At 57.7% G+C, this 18873-nt stretch overlaps 1 protein-coding gene and 1 long non-coding RNA gene across 4 annotated transcripts; one reads left to right on the forward strand and one right to left on the reverse strand.

Moving 5' to 3' along the window:
* Nucleotides 1-1056: 1056 nt before the first annotated feature.
* On the reverse strand, nt 1057-12137 carry ENGASE (endo-beta-N-acetylglucosaminidase). Of its 2 annotated transcripts, XM_025859920.2 has the most exons (14): nt 11932-12137; nt 10508-10572; nt 10142-10343; nt 9075-9223; nt 8404-8561; nt 7578-7726; nt 7155-7320; nt 6275-6378; nt 5810-5918; nt 5449-5639; nt 4807-4955; nt 4179-4287; nt 3711-3825; nt 1057-3552 (listed from the first exon to the last, which is right to left on the reverse strand). In XM_025859920.2, the coding sequence occupies exons 1-14, from the start codon at nt 12036-12038 to the stop codon at nt 3133-3135; spliced, it is 2193 nt and encodes a 730-aa protein (XP_025715705.1). In that variant the 5' UTR covers nt 12039-12137; the 3' UTR covers nt 1057-3132. The 2 variants fall into 2 exon arrangements, with proteins under 2 accessions (XP_025715705.1, XP_025715706.1); XM_025859921.2 differs by lacking the exon at nt 11932-12137 and having other exon boundaries at nt 10142-10339; nt 10508-10570.
* A 132-nt stretch (nt 12138-12269) lies between these two features.
* LOC112814339 (uncharacterized) lies at nt 12270-18504 on the forward strand. 2 transcript variants are annotated; one of them, XR_003205750.2, is made up of 3 exons: nt 12270-12374; nt 13571-13754; nt 14829-18504. It is a non-coding gene; the product is annotated as an uncharacterized lncRNA (long non-coding RNA). The 2 variants fall into 2 exon arrangements; XR_012376179.1 differs by having other exon boundaries at nt 12295-12467.
* Nucleotides 18505-18873: the final 369 nt, after the last annotated feature.

An 18873-nucleotide genomic window follows, 5' to 3' on the forward strand; every position in this document is an offset into this window, starting at 1 on the left:
AAAAAAAAAAAAACAAACAAAAAAAAAACCACACCTCACTTTATATATTCAGCATCAGCTCCTGAAGCTCCTGAAACGAGCCCCTTTTCTATTCCTGTTGTACAGCGCCCTGCCCGCCCGGCCCCTCCTGTCCAGAGCCCCCTGCTGCTCCGGACCCTTTTCTTGCGGCAGCTCCGCCCCCCGCCCCCCCCCCCCCGCCCCCCCCCCCCCCAGGACTGCAGCCAGGCCCCAGGCTTCCTTTCTTACCATTCTGTATGCTTCCAAGGTGTGACCATTCAAATCAACAGTATTATTAAGATTATTAATAAAGATTTCTTTCTTCAAACCAGGACAACTCTTTTTGATCTGGCAGCCCCTGGGGCCCTGAGGGTGGAGGGCGGGGTGCAGCACCGGGCACCTGCCAGGGTGGGCCCAGGACCCACAGCCTGTCCCAGGATCCAGCCGGCCTTCTGCGGGGTGCCCACTGGGGAGTCTGAAGACCCTTCTGGGCAAGAGATGCCAGCCCCAATCCTCCAGACTCCTTTCCCCACCCCGACCGAAAACAAGCCAAACAAGCCACCTCTCGCCCTGCCCCGCGCGGCACTAAGGCTTGTGAAGCTCACAGCGGCTTCCAGGGTGGACAACCGCCCTGGCCCCTTCCCAGCTGAGCAGCGGCTACTGCACACAGATGCCCGCCAGGCCTCACGTCGTTGTGCTGCCCAGCAGCTATGGCCTGCCGGGTGCAGGCAGGAGAGGGGACAGGGCTGGGGACGTCCCAGAGAGGGCCCTCAGATCCCAGCCACGCCCGGGCACTGACCCTGTGATGTGGGTCGGGCGGAGCCCTGGTTCCTTGCGGGAGTGGGGGGGCTGCTTCAAGGTAAGCCCACGGGCGCGGGTCCCCATCCCTGCAAGGCTGCGGTGGCGGGCAGCTGCCCCGCCACCAGCCCCTCGGAGGAGGGAGCGGAACTGGGAAGGAAAGCCAAAGTCAAGCCAAGAGACTCAAAGCCCTGGGCTTGAGGGGCTGGGCCGGGACCACGTTCACAGCCCGTCCACAACGCCGCTCACCAACTCAAGCTCTTCATGTTTCACGTCACCTCATTTATTTCAGAGCGATTACACCCACCAGAGGGGCGCAAGCTTAAATGCCAACATACTCATTTTCCTGCCCACGAGCCTCTACTCTCCGTGGGACGGGGACGGTGCTCTCGGGGAGCTGGGGGTGGGTGGCCCCGCCGCATGCCATGCTCTGCTGAGCCCCTCACCTCTCATCGCCTGTTCACCAGACTGTAAGAAAGTAATTGCCACTTACAAATGTTTCCCTCCTTCTCGACATAAACTGGGGGCACAGACACTTAAAGCCAACAGGCTTCGAGACTGGAGAGCAGCCCACTCCAGGGCACCCTGCCCCGCCCGACTCCCGCCTCTGGGGGCACAGGGAGCAAGGCCAGATCCCCGGGTACAAAACAGAGGAGGCTCAAAGCAAACCAACGGTCCAAACCGAGAACACGATGATGGAACAGCTCCAAGCGGCAGCGACTCCGGTGCCCCCCCCACCCCAGCCTACTGAGCCGTCCGGGTTCACGGGGACCGTCGGGGGTGCCGGGTGCTGCGCTTCCCAGCTAGGCAGCAGAGGCGTCCTCCTCTCCTGCTTAAGCTACCCCCCTCTGCTGGGCAGAAGCATCCCCCACTGGGGAGCCAGCTGGCTAGGCCACGTGCCGGACACGGAGAGTAAAATGTCCCTCTGTCCCCCTGGGAAAGAGCCACTCGGGCCAGGGGGAGGGAGATGGAGGCAGCCCTGGAGGGACACGCCCCTTGCTGTCCTGCGGGCCGGGTTTTCCCAGGCCACCTGACTGCGCTCTGATTCCCGAATTCTGGACAGCCAGCCAGAGGTGGTGTGGCTGCACTGCCACCTGGTGGCCTCTCCCCTCCCTACAGCGTACCACCAAGTCCGTGGCCGGGGCTTGCACCCGAGGCCATAGGTGGGACCCCCAGCTGGGAGTGTCTTGGCCCTTGGCACCACTCCACATCACCTAGCACAGGTGGAGGGCAGAGAAATGGGCAAGTGGCCCCCATCGATGGCCCTACGAGACCCGGGGGTAAGAGACCCCCCAGAACGAGGGACACGGCTCAGGCCCAGGAAAGGAGCTGGGCAACACGGCAGACACCCAAGGCTGCGGGGTGCAGAGAGCCCACCCCCAGGAGGCCAGCACGGTGGCCCAGGGGTCAACAGGGGAGCTGTGTGGCGGGAGGAGCCGTCTCCGGTTCACTCACCCCCTCCCCTCCTCCCTGCGCAGAGCCTCCGGCCAGCCTCGGCACAGGCAGAGGGAAGGAAGGTGCTAGACAACAGAGAGGAAGGAGGCCCAATGGGGAGGGTCCTCAGAGCACCCCCGCCCCGGGAGAGGCTGAGGCGGGAGGCCGCGAAGGAACGCCGGCCAGGGCTCCCGCGGCAGGGCTGGGCCAGGCTGCAGCCGGGGGCCTCCCGGGGCCCTGGCCGGCTTCCTGCCCCGCAAGCCCGGGTAGCCCCGCTCAGCAGGCAGAGGCAGAGGCTCACAGTCTGGCTCCACGCAAGCCTCTCCAGTACCGACAGCCCAGAAGAGACCCAGCAGGGCACGGGGCCGACGGGAAGGCTCCACAGACGGGCCCTGCTTGCGGGACAGAAGACTGGAACAGAGCCACGAACGGGAAGGGCTGTACTAGGGCGGCCCGCCTGGCCTGGGGGGAGGTGCACCCTGGCTCCCAGCCCCCTGCAGCCCCCCACCACCCTCTGCCCTCAGCCTGGGAATCGCCCCCTGGGCCTGCTCGGAGGCTTCCTGTCCCCTTTAAGCCTGTTGAGCATCAGCTTCTCTCGGCCTATTAGGGGCCTATTAGGAAACACCCTTCGTGGAGTTTATGGGACTAGCTTTCCCAAATCCTGTCACTCTTACCTGAGAATCTATACTCCGGACAGGGATTAGGCAGAACAGAGTTCATTAACCTCAGAAAATTATCAACCCAGCAAAGGGACTTCTTGGTTTTCCTGTTACCGGCCTCCACCACACAACAGCCCCAGCCCGTGGGCTCCTGGCGCCCATGGGCTTCCGCACACCGCGTGGGGCCCCGGCGCAGAAGCAGCCTGAGCCTCGAGGCGGGGAGATGCCATGCTTTAATGCTGGCTCAGGTGCGGGGCATGGAGTAGACCAGGGCCGCCCTGCCCCACTCGGCCTGCGGCACCAGAAACCCCTCCTTGGGGACGGGCTCCACCAGGAACTCCACATGCCCGTCCCCGCTGGGCCCCATGGCCGCCACCTGCAGCTCCGCTATCCGATACTGGTTGACAAAGGCCAGGCCCAGGAGCGTGGGCTTCTCTGGCCCCGGCGGCCCCCCGCCAGGAACGCCACCACCAGTCCCCATGCGGCAGCGGATCCGGAAGCATCGGACGGGAGAGAGGAGGTGGGACCAGTGCAGAGTGCAGCTGAGCCGCAGCGGGGCAGGGGGGCCCTCCTCCTCGGACGTGGCCCGCTGCCAGCGCACGCGGGACACAGTGACGGCCTGCACCCGGGGCAGAGGGGCGAGCAGGCTATTGGCGTCCACCACCTGGCAGAAGAAAGAAGGCTCGCCACGGTCCCAGAGCCCACAGGAGGCCCGGGGTGCCTGCCCCCGCACAGTCCCGCTCCCCAGCACCCCCACCCCACTGGCCCTCTGAGCAGAGGGAACACTCTGCCCCCCCCCCCCCCCGTGCCCAGATGCCTCACCTGGATCTCCCCGAGACGGCAGACAAAGCTCGCCTCCTCTGGGCTGCCAGGAGCCCGCGCGAAGCTAACGAAGAGGTCTTGCAGGAGGCAGCCCCGCAGGCTCACCTCGTAGCAGCTACAGGGAAGGCAACGAGGGCCAGTCACAAGGAGCCCACCTCCGCTCGGCACCTTCGAGGCTGGCTGCTCAGAGGCCCCAAGCCGTGACTGGAAAGGAGGTCCACCCCAAAGTGGACCCTGTGGCTGGTGGGAAACCCCGGACCTAAGACATGGCCATGACCGCTGCCAGCAGCCTCCTGGGTTTGTGCCCCCCGCCCCCTGGGGCTGCCTGAATCCTAGGGGGGTCGGCCAGGGCCCCTCCAATCCCTCCAGTTCTGGGGCTTCTCACCCAAGACCCCTCACTCAAGCCCCCGCCCCTCCACGTGGCCATCCCCTGCTGGAGACCCCCCCCCCAGGAGAAAAGGCACTCACCGCTGGACCCAGCCCCCCGGGAGCTGCTGGCCACAGCGGTCCACCCATCTGGCCAGCTTGGTGGGGGGCACCCGGAGGGGTCGAGGACTGTGCCTGGAGCTTGTTCCTGCTGGGGGAGGAGACCCGGGACTTGAGAATGCAGACAGTCCAAAGGAAACCACACAGGGAGGTGTCCACTGAACGGGGTGTGGGGGGGGGGGGGGGGGGGAAGCCCCAAAGGCCATTAGACTCCCTGCTGCGCCAGGCACTCATGGCCTGGCCACACAGGCTGAGGCCTTGCGGTGGTGTCGGGGGCAGGGAGAACAGGCAGAGAGCCCCCCAGGCCCCCACAGATGTCCCCCTCTCAATGCCATGGCTGGCAGGTGGCATTTCCCCAAGTCTCTGCGGCACGGGGACCCGGTCCCCACAGCACACCGTGCTGCCCGGTGGGGGCTGAGGGCCAGAGGCTTCAGCTGGCGGGTGGGTCTCGCTGTCCGGGCCTGGCCCACAGCAGCACAGAGGATAGCACCTGTCCTCTGCCCCCGCCGCCAGCTCCCCCCGAGCCCGGTGCACTTTCTAGACTCCTCTTCCCTAGGGCGTCCCCAGCAACAGAGGGCACCTGCAGGAGGCCAGAGCCCTACCCCCTCACCATTCAGTGTCCGGATGCCACCAACGTGGCAGCTGCCCGGGTCCTCTGTGGTAAGCTCCAACGCCACCTCGACACCCGAAGGCCCTTCTAGCTTATATACCAAGGACAGGAAAATTTTGGGAGGCACAGGGACCTGCAGAGAGAATAACCTGCCGGAGGAGGGCCTGGGATGAGCGGCCACACAGGAGCTGCTGAGAAGCCCCGCGGGCTCCGGGTCATACCCGCCAAGCTCGCCCACCAGGAACAGGGCGTCCGGCAGCACGGGGCTGGGGGGGACCCTCCCATGACTGAAAAGTCTCGGTCGGGAAATTCTACAGGACTCCACTTATAAGAGGTATCAGAAGTCGTTGGACCCACTGAAACAGCGGAGTGTGGTGGCTGGGGGGGGGGTGGGAGCTGTTCTCTGGGACAGGGGAGAACATTCTGGAAACCGGTGGCACAATGACGGGCAGATAGTTAACGCTACTGTACCACACGCTCGAAAATGCTGAAGACGGTAAACTGTAGGTTATGTGCTTTTCACCAGAACCCCCTTGGCTCTGTGCTCCGTCCTCCCGGCCGCTGCTGCCCGCCTGTGAGGGATGGACGGGCCAAGGGGGAAGCGGACGATCCCACAGATAGCTCCCCCACTCATCCCCCTACCTCACGGCCACATGTCCGACGTCGGGCGGAATCAGCCCGCGGACAAGCAGGGAGCTGCCCCCGTTCCAGGCGTCCACCAGGCAGCAGTGCGTCTTCACCCAGCCCCGCCCGGCCCCTTCCAAACTGTGCTCTGCAAACAGGGGCTGGATTTCCTGGGCGCTTGGGTGGTACCAGGGACCCACCACCTCCTCCTGGAGGACGAGACCACACGAGGGAGGGCTGGGGAGCGCCGGGGGCCGGGGAGCAGTGCAGCCTCCACCCCTCCCACACCCAACCCCCCGCCTCTCCCAGGTGAGACCAAAGAGCGAGAGGGAGCGCCGCGCGTGTGCCGTGACGCGGCCCCCCCGGGAAGCCCACGCACCTGGCCGTAGCACACTCTCCGCGTCCCCATGCCCAGGCAGAAAGAAGTGACAAAGGGCAAAGAACAGATGCTGTGTGTGGGCAGGAAGTGTTCCAGCAAAGCCCAGAACCTGCGGGGAAAGGGGCAGGGGGATCCCGAACTCACACTTTGCAACTCAAGGCCCCTGCATCCCTCCCAGAGTGAGCGCAGCTACCCCACTGAGTGTGTGGGAGATGCAGGTCTGCGGGGGTGGTCCCCCGGGGTCCCCAACCTCTGCCCTTCCCGTTTAACAGGTCGCTGGGGCCCTCCCACCTGGAGGCAGCCAAGATGGCTGGCTTCTCTCAAGCTGAGCCCCTCATCCCCGCCCCACGTGCCCTGGAAAGGTCCGCGGAGAGCAAGGCCTGAACTACCTCGGGAAACCAGAGAAATTGCCAGAGCCCCCATCCGGCCAACACCAAGCCCCTGCCTGGAACGGGCAGGACTCACTTGTCCTGGTTCTGGAAGAAATCCTTCTTCTCCAAACACTCGTACACCCAGCCAGGGGCAAAGAGGGCCGCCGAGAATCCGTGCTTCCGGATCAACTCCAGCGACTGGGGAGACAGTGGTCAGGGGGGAACGCAGAGCCTGGCTGCCGCGGCCTCCCTCCCAGCTCCGAGGGCGGCTTCAACCCCAGTAGCCCCTCAGCACGTAGCCGTGGGAAGCAAGGCTGTGAGCGGGCCGGGGGCTTGGGGGGGCGGGGCTCACAGCCTGCACGGGCCTCTCCCTCGCTGTACCTCTCATCACGTTATCAGACTCACAGCGGGTGGAGAGAATCTTCAGTTATTAGATTAATTTATTCACTTAGAGCTTAATTAATGAGCAAGAGCATCCCCGTGGCACTGGGGAAGGGGCAGGGCTGACGGCCCAGGAGACGAGCGGACTCCCTACTTATCCTGCACCAGATGCATCAGCGCCGGCAAGCCCCTGTCTCTCCTCACGGCCGACGTGACTTGCCTTGCCTTGCCAGAAAAAATCTCACTCACTATTAAACCAGCAATTCCCCAAACTGGCTGTTTTACCAGGTCCTTAGCCCTGAGCGGCCTGGGAACAGATGCACTGCCAGAGCTCCCCAAGCCCACCCGATGCTTTAAACCGCCCACTCGGCACCCTTCAGCACCTGATTGCAGCAATGGGCTGGAAGTTAGGGTTTCAGGGCACAGCCCGGCCTTGGGGCATCACCCATGTGTCTCGGGCCTCAACTTCCCCACTCTGAGAAGAATGTTGCCTCTCTTTCCCTTGAGTGCAGATGGGAATGGAAGGTCCATGAGAAAACCAAGCCACGGAAGGCACGCAGGCCACCGCCCCCAGCTCCCGGCCTGCCGCCCACCTTGTACGTGTCGAACTGGCCTCCCACGACGTTGCCCCGGGCGAACACGTCCACTCCCACGTACACGTCGGCTCGGCGCTCCCCGGCCTGCCCCAGCATCCGCTCCAGGTGCTCCTCCCGCCAGTTATAGTTGGTGAAGAAGCCGTCACAGGAGTCGAAGAAGATCCTGCGAGGCAGCAAGGACAGGCCATGAGGCCCGGACGCAGGGGCCCGGGGGGCCGCCCGCCCTGGACGTCGTCCTCCTTCCCCTTGCGCCGCTCGCCTCCACCCTAACCCCCAGACGGGCTGCCTTCAGGACCAGACCGCAGCCTGCTCCGCACGGCAGGGGCCCAGCCGGCCCAGGACAGCGCGCCGGTCCTCCCCGCCGGTGGCCCGTGTCTCCGACCCTGCCCCCGCCCGCTCTGCCCAGAGGGCCACCCTCACCGGTTGTGCTGGTTGAGTTCGTCCTGCCACGTGAGCTGCCCGCTCCTCACCACGCTGTCGTACCACAGCACCAAGCCCCCCGGCACCCGCTGATGGAGCTGCGCCGTCAGGTGGCGGAGGAAGTGGGGCATGTTCCCCACTGCAGCCAGCTGGGGAGGGACAGAGCAGACCCTCGGTGAGGCCCAGCGACGTCTGCTGTCAGAAGAGCCCAGGGCAGGACAGACAGGAGGAAGCTTAACCTCCGAAGCAAACACAGACAACAAAAAAGCCACGGTCGCTGGAGTCCCCCAACCCCCCAGCCACCGAGGGGAGGGTCCAGCCAGATGTCTCCCACCATCCTTCCTTTCTTTTTTTCTTTAAAGATTTTATTTACTTTTGAGAAGAGAATCCCAAGCAGTCTCCCGGCTGAGCACAGAGCCCGACACAGGGCTCGATCCCGTGACCCTGAGACCATGACCTGAGCCGAAATCAAGAGTCGGATGCATAACCGACTGAGCCTCCCAGAGGCCCCAACTGTCCTTCGTTTCTGAAGCAGGAAGGACACGGGTACAACAATGAAGAAAAGACGAAACGCCATGAAAGGGGAGGGTGGTGCCCGGGGAAGGCGCACGAGCAGCCCAAGCAAAGCGGCCGGAGGAAAGGGGCCCCCTGAAGGAGCAGCAAGGCAAAGCTCAGCCAACCAAGGTTTCTGGACACGGTGCCGGAGAAGGTTCTGTCTCTCGGCGAAGTGACACAGGTGTCTGGGCCGGCTCTAACCGGCCACGGTGAGCCGAGGACAGTGCGTGGTGACTGGGCCGGGCAAGCACCAGGAGAAGGCTATGCTCACACTCAGAGAGTTCTCGATGTTGATCAGCCAGCCATCGAAACGGAAGAACTGGGCGATGAGGACCAGCTGATCAGCCACGGCTCGGTACGAGCGCTCGTCCCCGGCCAGAAAGGCTTCACACAGCTGCCCACCTTCTTTCCACTCGGTGATGAAAGTCCCTGCCAGGACGGAGAGAAACGAGGTCAGGCGAACTCAGCAGTCAGCAAAGTGTGGTTCCTGCAACAGCACAGTAGCCTGGCCTGCAAGCTTGTTACACGTTCACATGCTCGGCCGTCCCGGGTCTCTGGGAAGTCAAACGCCCCGTGGGCCGAGCCCAGCAGTCAATGCTAAACAGGCCGATAAATGGTTCAGGTGCGGGGAAAGCAAGCTTGAGAAGCAACCACCGCACCCATGGACTGGCCACCTGTGGCCCGTGGGCCACGTCCACCCACCACCTATTTCATAAACACAGCCCGGCTGTTCGCCTGTTGTTTATGGCTGCATTGTCTTGGTTATGACAGTGACCAAGTGGCCTGGTCCCTTCCAGAAGTTTGCCTTTCCTATCCTAACCTATCAAGGCAGCCCCAGGTGAGGAGCCCTACTCCCTCAGAAGCAGACAAAGGCCTTTTTGTTACCGGGTCATCTGGCAGGTGTGCTCACGAGTGGGAGGGAGGCAAGCCCCGGGGTCTCACCCAGCACGCAGACCCCATGCCGATGTGCAGCATTGGTCCAGCCCACGGGGGGGATAGTCACGGTGTGGTGGCTGAAGTACACAAAGATGTCGATGGACTGCCAGTGGTAGAAACAGTAGGGGTTGTGCGCCGTGGAGCCCTGAATAAACCTGCGCGAGACACAGAGCAGTCGGGACCCAGGACACGGGGACCCCGGGGAAGCTTCTCTTCAGTCCTGGCCGGCGACACAAACAGAAGCTCGCTACGCACTCGGCGCGGCGTAGACACCGGGTGGAGCCAGAAGCAGGACTGCACCTTGGCCCTGAGATCAGGAGGTCTTAAGGGAAACATCTTCACCAAGACGGGCAGGCAGTCACCACTGGACCCGACGGCTGAGCGGCTGAGCGTTGTCAGCCTCAACAGACAAAGGAGAAAAGAGAAGGCGCAGGGCTCATGCAAAAACTCCAGGTGCCTGGTGTCCCCGCACCGCCCCCTGAGCAGTTTCCCCAGGACCGTCTCCGTGCACGTAAGGCTGCGCTGACAGCCACGAGCTGCACCCGAGATGTCGCCACCTGCCTCTGCCTGTCCCTTGGTGACCGACTCCAACTAAACCTTCCCTTCTATCATCCCATCCGAGACTGTTTTATGGGCTTTTAACACGTCTGAGCGGACCACGCAGCCACTCTGGAGGAAGTGTCCCCTGGCTGGGAGGGACACGGGAGTGCCACAGCTGGGCATCCGGAGCCGACGGGCCGAGGATGGAGTCAGAGCTGAAGGGGTCGGGTGAGGAGCACAGCTCTGGGCCCAGGATTGTGAAGGGGGTGCCTGCTGCTGTACCCGCCCCGCCTACCAGATTTCAAGGGCACGCAGTCCCCGGAAGCAAATGGTGTCAGGGCTGTGCCCGAGGCCCCAGCTTTCACCTGACCCATGTCCTCTTACGGGGCGGTCCGGTCCAGAGGCTTGTCTCCGCCTCAGGGCTCTCCGCCACTCGGCTCTCACTCTCCCGCCTTCTTCCCCCCCATCCCCGTCCCAGGCGAGGAAAACAGGCAGTAGAATTAACTTCGGGCCATGTCCTCACGAAGCCTCACTTGTCATCCAGATACCCGCCCATCATGTCATGGCACAGGAGGGTGCGGGGCCTCTGGCTGCTCAGCGGGGGCTGCCGACACTCAGAGGGCTCCGAGGCCACATTGAAGCTGTCCTCCATGTCGGGTGTCCATGCCAAGAGTTCCTCCAGCGAAGAGAAGTAAAAACTGATGGGTTTGGTGGTGTCCTTGTCATAATATCTAGCTGGTCAGAGGAGGGAACAATGAGGAACCGATGGAAAGTATGGGATCCCCAGAGACGCTCTGACAATAACTGAGAGAGAAAAACGAGACCAGGAAGGGCCGGGCCTGCCCCGAAGCCCCAGGAGTGAACCCGGAGACAGTGTTCAGAGCCTCAGTCCGTCTCACCTGGCAAAGGATCCGGGGTAAAACTGACCACTTCACGAAAGACGGCTTCTTCTTGCTCCTGAATTCTAAGCAATGAGGAAGGTAAAAAAAAAAAAATTTTTTTTTCAAGTAAAAGCATGAAGAAAAAGAACACTGACAAGCAAATGGACTAGGCCCCATCTAGACATGTGGAGGAGGGGTTGCTATTCTCGGACTTACATTGTGAAAGCAAACTATGGAAATACCCATCAAACCAGAGGGACTAGTGGGCGCTGATCTTCCTGCAGCAGCCTGTGTTAGGACCCTCCGCCTGGACACACAACGGCTTCTCCTCTCTTCTAAATACACCTAGCCCCCTGTACCAGCCCCCCAGATGTCACCCTGCAGAGACCAAAGTCAGACTTCACATTGTCCACAGGTTCTGCTATGGCCAAGGGGCCAGAAAACTCACAGAACTAGAGTTTCAGGGCCTAAGAGAGCAGGGCCAGGCTTTCTCCCCGGTCCACGTTTCCGTGGATGTGTTCTGTGGAACCCACGCTAACTCCCCAGCTGTCGTGGAGGATTCTAACCTTTGGCACACAGAGTTGGAAAACCCTGGATAAATCCAAATTAGCTTTCTTTCCAAAGCAATTATTATCATTAGAACGTGAGCAGACACTGCAGCTGCCGTTTATTGGCCACGGGCTTCAAAGTGGAAATTCTCTAAGTCTCCCCACATCCACGGCCACTTCCTCATAACTTTCCTAGGGGACCTTGAAACTACCTGGGTGGGTGGAGGGGATGAGACATTCAAGTCTCATGAAAGCGCAAGCACTATGGAAAATGCTTCCTTTAGAATTCCGTTCTGCACCCTGCTCTTCCCCCTTCCTTCATGATTTCTCTATCCTTCAGCTCCCCTGCTCCAGCACCTATCAGAACACCGTCAGTAGGTACCAGATAACCTTTGCCACCTGTTATTCCTCCCTCAGGAGGGAGCGAGCCATCTCAACATTCTCCTCCAAAAGCAAACGTCTTCCCCACCAGCCGGCGGCCACTCCTTTGCCATCCCTGTCCAGTCTCAAACAGCCCTGGTCTCACTCTTTAGGGTTTAAAACAAAGCTAGGGATGCTGTTTCCAAGAAGGCCATAGGGGTGCTGCTAACCTCCCCGCGGGTGCGCAAATGCCCCAACAAGGAACCAAGCATGGGCTCGGAAGGACGCGTCCACCCCTCTCGTGCCTCTGAGCTTTTGCCCACTCCGTTCCTCCGACTGGAACACCCTTCCTCCCGTTCGCCACATGCTCCCTAAAGACCCAGTTCAGATGTTGCCGCTCCAGGCACGACCCCCTTCCGGTGCTGCAAGGGCACCAATGCCACCAGCCGGCCCCCTCCGCGTGGACCCGCGGCCGGCGGCGGAGGGCATCACCACCCCGTCTCACGGGAGAGGACGCTGAGGCTCCCGGCCCACCTCCTCCGCGGTCGCCGCCGCGCCGGCCGCCGCTCCCGCTGCTCCTCCGGGATCTTGGATGCCCTCTTACGCGCCGCCGACCGGGTCACCGGCCCAGCCGCCTCCATCACGGTGCCGCTCCCTCCGCCGCCGCCGGCCAATCGCAGGCCTGAACCTGTCCCCGCCTCCGGCCACCGGCCAATCACAGGCTCGGGCCCGCCCCCCACCCAATGGAGGGACTGCGCGGTACGGCCGTCCCGCCCCGTCCGGCCCCGCGGACTACCAGTCCGCACCCTGGGCTCGGCTGGGGTGGCGGGGACTTTGTAGTCGGACGAAGGCCTGGGGGCGGGGCCGCGGCGGGGGCGGGGCCGCGGCTGCGCTGGCGCCCTGGGTTCCGAAGCTGTGTGTCCGTCTCCGCCAGCCCCCTTTTGGGGAAGAGCAATGTCGCGAGGGTTACAAAGTCGGTAAGCTGTAGCAGTTAGATCTGAGCTCGGTTCGTCTAACCCTGCTCAAAGATAATTTTCAGGAGGAGGTGAAATCCTAATTCTCAGTCGGAGGTAAATACGGACAAGAGATAAAGACTTACTCTACTCCTTAATCAGCGAAGCTGTCAGACGGATGTTAGAACCGGTTCAAAGAAAATAGAAAAGGAGACCTGTTTATAGATGAGGGGCATTGAAATGAATATCTAAGTTGAGGCAGAACTAGCTTTTCTGCAGGGTGGGGGTGGGGAGATCACTGATCCCCTAGAGAGACCATCTGCACGCGGTAAAAGAGACAGAGCCTGGAGTCACATAACAGCAGAAAGGACGTATGGTAGACGATGCATCGTGTTCCACTGAGGCACGGATTTTTTTTTCTACACCCCAAATCTGCGCTGTGCAATAACTGCAGGGTCCCCAGGCTCACAGGGCCTGAAAGCATCTCACAGATGTCCCAGTTCCCAGCTGGGTACAGTTCACAGTAAATGTGGAGGAAGGGGGCCTGAGCAGGGAAGAGAAGTATAGCTGGGGCCCAATGGTGTACGAGCACCTGGCTCCCGGGGTCCCAAACAGACCAGGCTCGGCCTCTCACCGTTGGCAAAATCCAAAGGCAGAGACACGAGTGGTGGGGAAACGAGAAAGGAATTTATTTCAGTGAGGCCAGCAGCGGGAAGACAGCATCTCAAAGACTGTCTCCAAAGTGCTGAAAACACTTCTGGGTTTATATAAGGACAGTGTGGGACAAAGGTGGGTGGGTGCGTGCTGGTGGGCAGTGAACGTCAGGTTGATCATTGTCTTGGGGTCAATCACGCGGGGTCTTGCGGGCTCAGGGCAGTGTTTGTGGCTTAAGGGGGTAGTTTAGGTTCCCACCTCGGAATAGGGATACTTTGCCAAAGTTAAGGGTCTTTTGCCAGAGTTAAGAGATAAGCTTCAAGGAAGAATTTAATCAATTAGAAAGTACAGAATGAGGTCAGAATAGAGGTGGTTGACATCCCCTTTCAGAAGCAGGAAGTCCAAGGAGGCCAGATGCAGGGCTGGGGCCCACAGGGCCAAGCTTGGGCCAGCCTGAGGCTCTCCTTCCCCCGCCACCGAAACCCTTTGTGTAGCTGGGAGTGTCCAGCGCTGGGCTGCAGCTGCTGCCCAAGCCAAGTTGAGTGGCCTCTTTACTATGGTTGCAGACTTTGAACTTTGTGAGGCCCCAAGCTTCCATAAACCCCAAGCGTGGGGTGATGACTAAGGCTGTGGAATATGAGCTAGAGCAGGAGACAGCGGTCCACGGGGAGGACAGAGAGTGCAAAGCCCTGGGAGGTTGGCCAGGAGAAGGGGGAGCAGGGCCACGAAGCTCACTCCAGCTGTGATCAGGTGAGCCCACAAGCTGTAAAGTCTTGATTTGTCCTGTACTTAACCAGCTCTTCGCAAGTGCTTACCTGCAGCTTCCTGATTACATAAATAAACTTTTCATCCTAACAATCAAAACATAGTTCATAGAGATATACTAAACAGCCCTTAGGTAATGCTCAGTCTCTGGGGGGAAAAATATGCCCGGCTCTCTCTTTTCTGTTCGTCTGCACAGCATTGGCCTCTGGTCTAGGGGGACCGGGAAGAGTGGGTCTTGTGGCCTGTGTGTTGGCTCCTGCTTGCTGCCTTCCTGGCAGACCCTTGTGGCTCCTGGTCTCCGTGGGGATCAGGATGAGCCTGGAGGCCCGCACGTCTGCCTTGAGGTCACATTGGTCCCTGCTGGGGCTCCAGTCCCCTCTGAGATCTGGCTGGGCCCTCTAAACCCTTAACCTTGTAAGATTTCCAGATAAAATCCAGGACGTGCTCCCCTGCACACGGCCTGCCTGTGTGGCTCCATCCGTGGACTCGCGCTCACTGTGTGACAATAAAGTGGCATACGTGGGGCGCCTGCCCTCGCCCAGTCCCTGCACGCACATTACCTGCATTTTCTCCTTCTGGAAATGTAGAGTGCTGCAGATAAAGCTAATGTTCCTTTTAACCCACCGCCCTGCTGGTTTCCCTGCCTTCTGTCCCTCAGAAATGCCCCTGTGTTTCACCGTTTTCATCAGTTGGGCCTGTATCCTTCCAGATGTTGTAAATCCTTTCACACACATGTATGCACCTGGAACATGGTGTGTGGCTTATAAAAATAGTATCATGCTGTACAGATTACTCCGTATCTTGCTTCCCCCATCCCACCATATTTTTTAAATCGAGCCATGCTGATTTAGGTGGCTTTAACACGTTCATTTTTGCTGTTGTTAAATACGTTGCCTCTTCAACGCACCAGCATGTGCTTACCCCGCTACCCATCAGTGGACATTTCCATGGCAAGCTTGTGTTCGCTTTCGTTTTTTAAATGTTAAAATGAATGTCTTCGCATGAACCTTCTTGGGCACCCAGAGGGTTTTTGGTTTTTGTGCTTTTTTTCTTTTTCAGATACAAACACAGGAGTTGCTAACAGTAATCCCGCGCACATTTCCAGACTCAACAGTCAGCCCCTAAGGAGCTGGTCCAAAGGGGCTCTCACATTGACGCTCTTCCCCGCACGGGGGACGTCTGCGTCGCCGCACGCCTCTCTCGGCACTGGTATTGGCTAACTTCCGGATCTTTGGCTCACCTGATGGGCGCACATAATTGGCTGTTTTAATGTGAGGCTGCACAGCTTTTCTAATGCTGGCCAGCCATTTGGAAATGAATCCTTCTGCCTGAGACTATCTTGTTGGAGTCATTGCCCATTTCTGCTGGGATTTTTTCCTTACTGATGTGGGGGAGTGTATCACATGTCCCACATGTCCCACATACTTACACTTTGCTTTGTATACGTGTAAACGGAGCAAATACGTGTGCTGCATACCTTTAAAAAAAAAGATTTTATTAATTTATTTGAGAGAGAGAGCACAAGCAGAGAGAGAGGAGCAGAGGAGAGGGAGAAGCAGGGTCCCCCCCTGAGCAGGGAGCCTGATGTGGGGCCCCATCCCAGGACCCTGGGATCATGACCTGAGCCCAGGGCAGATGCTTAACCAACTGAGTGACCCGGGTGCCCTATGTGCTGTGTTTCTTTTGAACTCTTTCAAGGTATCTCGTAGGATTGGCATTTCAGATCCGAGATGGTCAAATTATTAACATTGTTTTATGACTTGGCTGATTTCTCCTATTGAGGAGGGCTGTCCCAGCTTTAAGGTCAGGAAGATGTTCTCCTACATTTTTAGCTAATAATTGTCACATTTAGTGGTGGGGTGTGTGTATTTTGCAGACATATGACTTCCAGATGCCTTTGGAGGTAGGTCTTTAACATATCATCTCCCTTTTTTGTTTTTTGGCCCGTTCAGATTTTTCTTTCTTCCTGGGCCGGTTTTGCTAATAAATGTTTTCCTAGAAAAGTGTCTGTTTCATTAAGGTTTTCAGATGTGGGGTATTAAGTCCTTCCTGATCATAGTTTTTAATCTCTTGGTTATGCCCTCTCTTTAATTCCAGTGTTGTTTATTTGTGTCTTTTTTTTTTCCTTGCCGCTTTTTGCGAAAGGACTGTCTATTTTATTAGTCTTTTCAAAACACTGGCACTTAGGTTTGTCCTATTTTTTGGTTTGTTTTCTGTTTCCCTAACCTCTAGCTTTTATTTTCTTTCCTTTTATTGTCTTTGGATTTATTCTGTTGTTCTTTTCCTGTTTCAAAAGTGGACAGTTTGGTTCACTTATTTGTAAATCCTTCTTGTTTTCATATAAATGCAGCAGGGGAACGCATGTCTCCCCGAGAATGCCTTACGCCGCGTCCCACGGGTTTCCATAGGCAGCACCGACATTTCCATCAAGTTCTAAATACTTCACAAATCCTGTTAGCTCCTCTCTGCGCCATCCAGAACGGCCCTTGATTTTGCTGCAGCAGAACTCATCAGTCTTGTCTGTTATGATTAGTACTTTCGTGTCTTTTTCAAAATGTATTTCCCTACCCCAAAGGCATGACCAGGTGGAATGCTCCGTCCGGTTATTTTCTAGAAGTGCTACTGTTTTGCCTTTGACCTTCAGATCTGCAGCTGGATTCATTTTTGTTTATGACGTGAGGGAGGAGGGCTCAATTTATTTTTTATCATATAGATCTCCAGTCAGTCTGTGGTTTTTGGAAAGACTGCCCTTCATCCAGTGCTCTGCAGGGCTCCTTTTTGGAAAATCAGTGTCCATACATGCTTGAATCTGTTTGGGTTCTCTGTGATGTTGTGATTTCATAATAAGAAATGTGTATTTGGGGGACACCTGGGTGGCTCAGTTGGTGAAGTGTCTGCCTTCAGCTCAGGTCATGATCTTGGGGTCCTGGGATCAAGCCCCTGTTGGCCTCCCTGCTCAGTGGGGAACCTGCTTCTCCCTCTGCCCCTCCCCCTCCCCACTCGCTCTCTCTCTCTTCTCTCAAATAAATAAATAAAATCTTTAAAAAGAAACGTATATTTGGCCTTCATTTCTGGCACAGTGCTCCTAAACCCTTGGAATTTCCTAAGTGATAAGAGTCAAAAAGGTGTCTTTTATTAATCATAATAAGCCCCTTTCAGCCACACCAGAGTTCATGTCAGGGAGCCGGGCTTCCCAGACTTTTGGAAAGCCCCTAAGCCTGGGGGCTGGTTTGACCTGGAACCAACCTCAATGAGAGGGTTGGAACTTTTGGGACCACCCCCACCACCTCCTGGGAGGGGAAGGGGACTGACACTGAGTTCATCACCACGGGCCAATGATTTAATCAACCATGCCTATTCACTGAAGCCTCTGTACAAATTCTGAGCTCCCGGGTTGGGAGAGCTTCAGGGTTGGTGAGCCCATGGAGGTGCTGGGAGGGGGCACACCTCCCCCCCAGCCCCCCCACCCCACCCCCTCTCCGGAGAGCACATGGAACCTTCCCACATCCTCTGCCCTATGCATCTCTTCCATCTGGCTTTTCCTGACTATAGACTTTTATAATTATAAATCTCATGCCCATCCAGTCCTGCCTTGGTGTTTGCTTCTTGGAGGGCAAGAACCAACACACCGTCCACAGATTTAGATTTTATATCATCTGAATGATATTCTGTAGTGCTCCATACAAACATCCTACACGCCTGCTGTTAGATTTACCCCAGTAGGTAAAGGACACATGTAAGTGGCATCTCTGATGGGTTAGATATGGCTGCAAATTCTCTTCCCCTCCTCCCAACAAAGGATGGAGTCTATTATCCACTTCTCTGGGCTGACTGGTGGAATATGGCCAAAGTAGCTGGGGTGGGACTTGTGAGTCTAGGTCTCAGGAGGTCGTGCAGCTTCTGCCCCTGCCCCTGTGGCCCCCTCTGCTGAGAGCACCGTGCTGTAAAGAAGGGATGGAGGACAACGTGGAGAAAGAACCCCACGGGCACCAACCGTGCACGTGAGCCCGACGTCGTCCAGCTGCCCCAACCCCACAGCAGACCCAGAGAGGGAGCCCAGCAAGGCCAGCAGAAAGAAGCACCCAGCCACCCTCCAGAGTCATGAGAAATAATGAGTTGTGGGTCTGTTTAAGATATTGAGTGTTTTAAGTGGTTTATTATGGGACAAATGATAACAACTCCAGTGTTTGTTTTCAAATTTCATTTTCTGTTTGTTGCTGCTACAGCGGTTTTGTATATCGACCCTACATCTATCAACTGCTAATTAACCTGCACATTCTTTTGGATTTTCTGTGTAACTCATCAACTGCGAATAATGGCAATTTTATTTCCTCCTTTTCTAAATCCTCACATCTTGCATTGACTTTCCCTTCCTTACCCCACTGGCCGAGACTTCCAAAGCAATGCCAAATAAGTGTCCTCGCGGAGTCCAGGCCTTGCCCCAGGTCTCCAGAGAGAACTTTCCACACTTCACCTGGAGTTACGTGTTTGTCAGTTTTTCCGAAGGTGGGCTTTATTAAGCAAGGGAACTCCTTGCCAATAGCAGGTTTACCAAGACTCTTCTATCCTGAATGGACATTGGGTCTCATCAAACACGTTCACTGTAAGTCCCTGTTAATGTGATAAAACACATTGACCTTACGATGTTATCCAAGCCTGTCTTCCCACAATAAACCCACTTTGCTCGTGACAAGTCATCTTCCCTCCTACTGCGGGCTTCGGGGGCTGATGCAGATTCTCCCTCCTCTGTTTGAGCGAGGGACCTGCCCGCACTCCCCCCTCCCACAGTGCTCTCCTGGGTGCTGCCATCAACATTATGATCATCTCCTGAAACAAGGTGGGGAATATGCCCTTTTCTCCCTTCTGGGAGATTAAGCTTGCTTGTCCACAAACATTTGGTAAAAGTTTATTCATAAAACAATCTGAGCCCACAAGTTGATTCTTTTAAAAGCTTTTTAATTACAGAGTCTATTTGATTCTTTTAAGACTTCAGATCTTCCCTTTCCTCCTGCATCACTATCGGGTGATGGGTTTTTTGGAAACAGGAGAGTGCTCATTTCATCTCATTTTCCAGATGCGTTACCATAATGTCGTCCCTCAAATT

This window comes from Callorhinus ursinus, unplaced genomic scaffold, assembly GCF_003265705.2.
Source record: "Callorhinus ursinus isolate GAN/ISIS: 27379988/994484 unplaced genomic scaffold, GSC_fseal_2.0 scaffold68, whole genome shotgun sequence".
Taxonomy (NCBI): domain Eukaryota; kingdom Metazoa; phylum Chordata; class Mammalia; order Carnivora; family Otariidae; genus Callorhinus; species Callorhinus ursinus.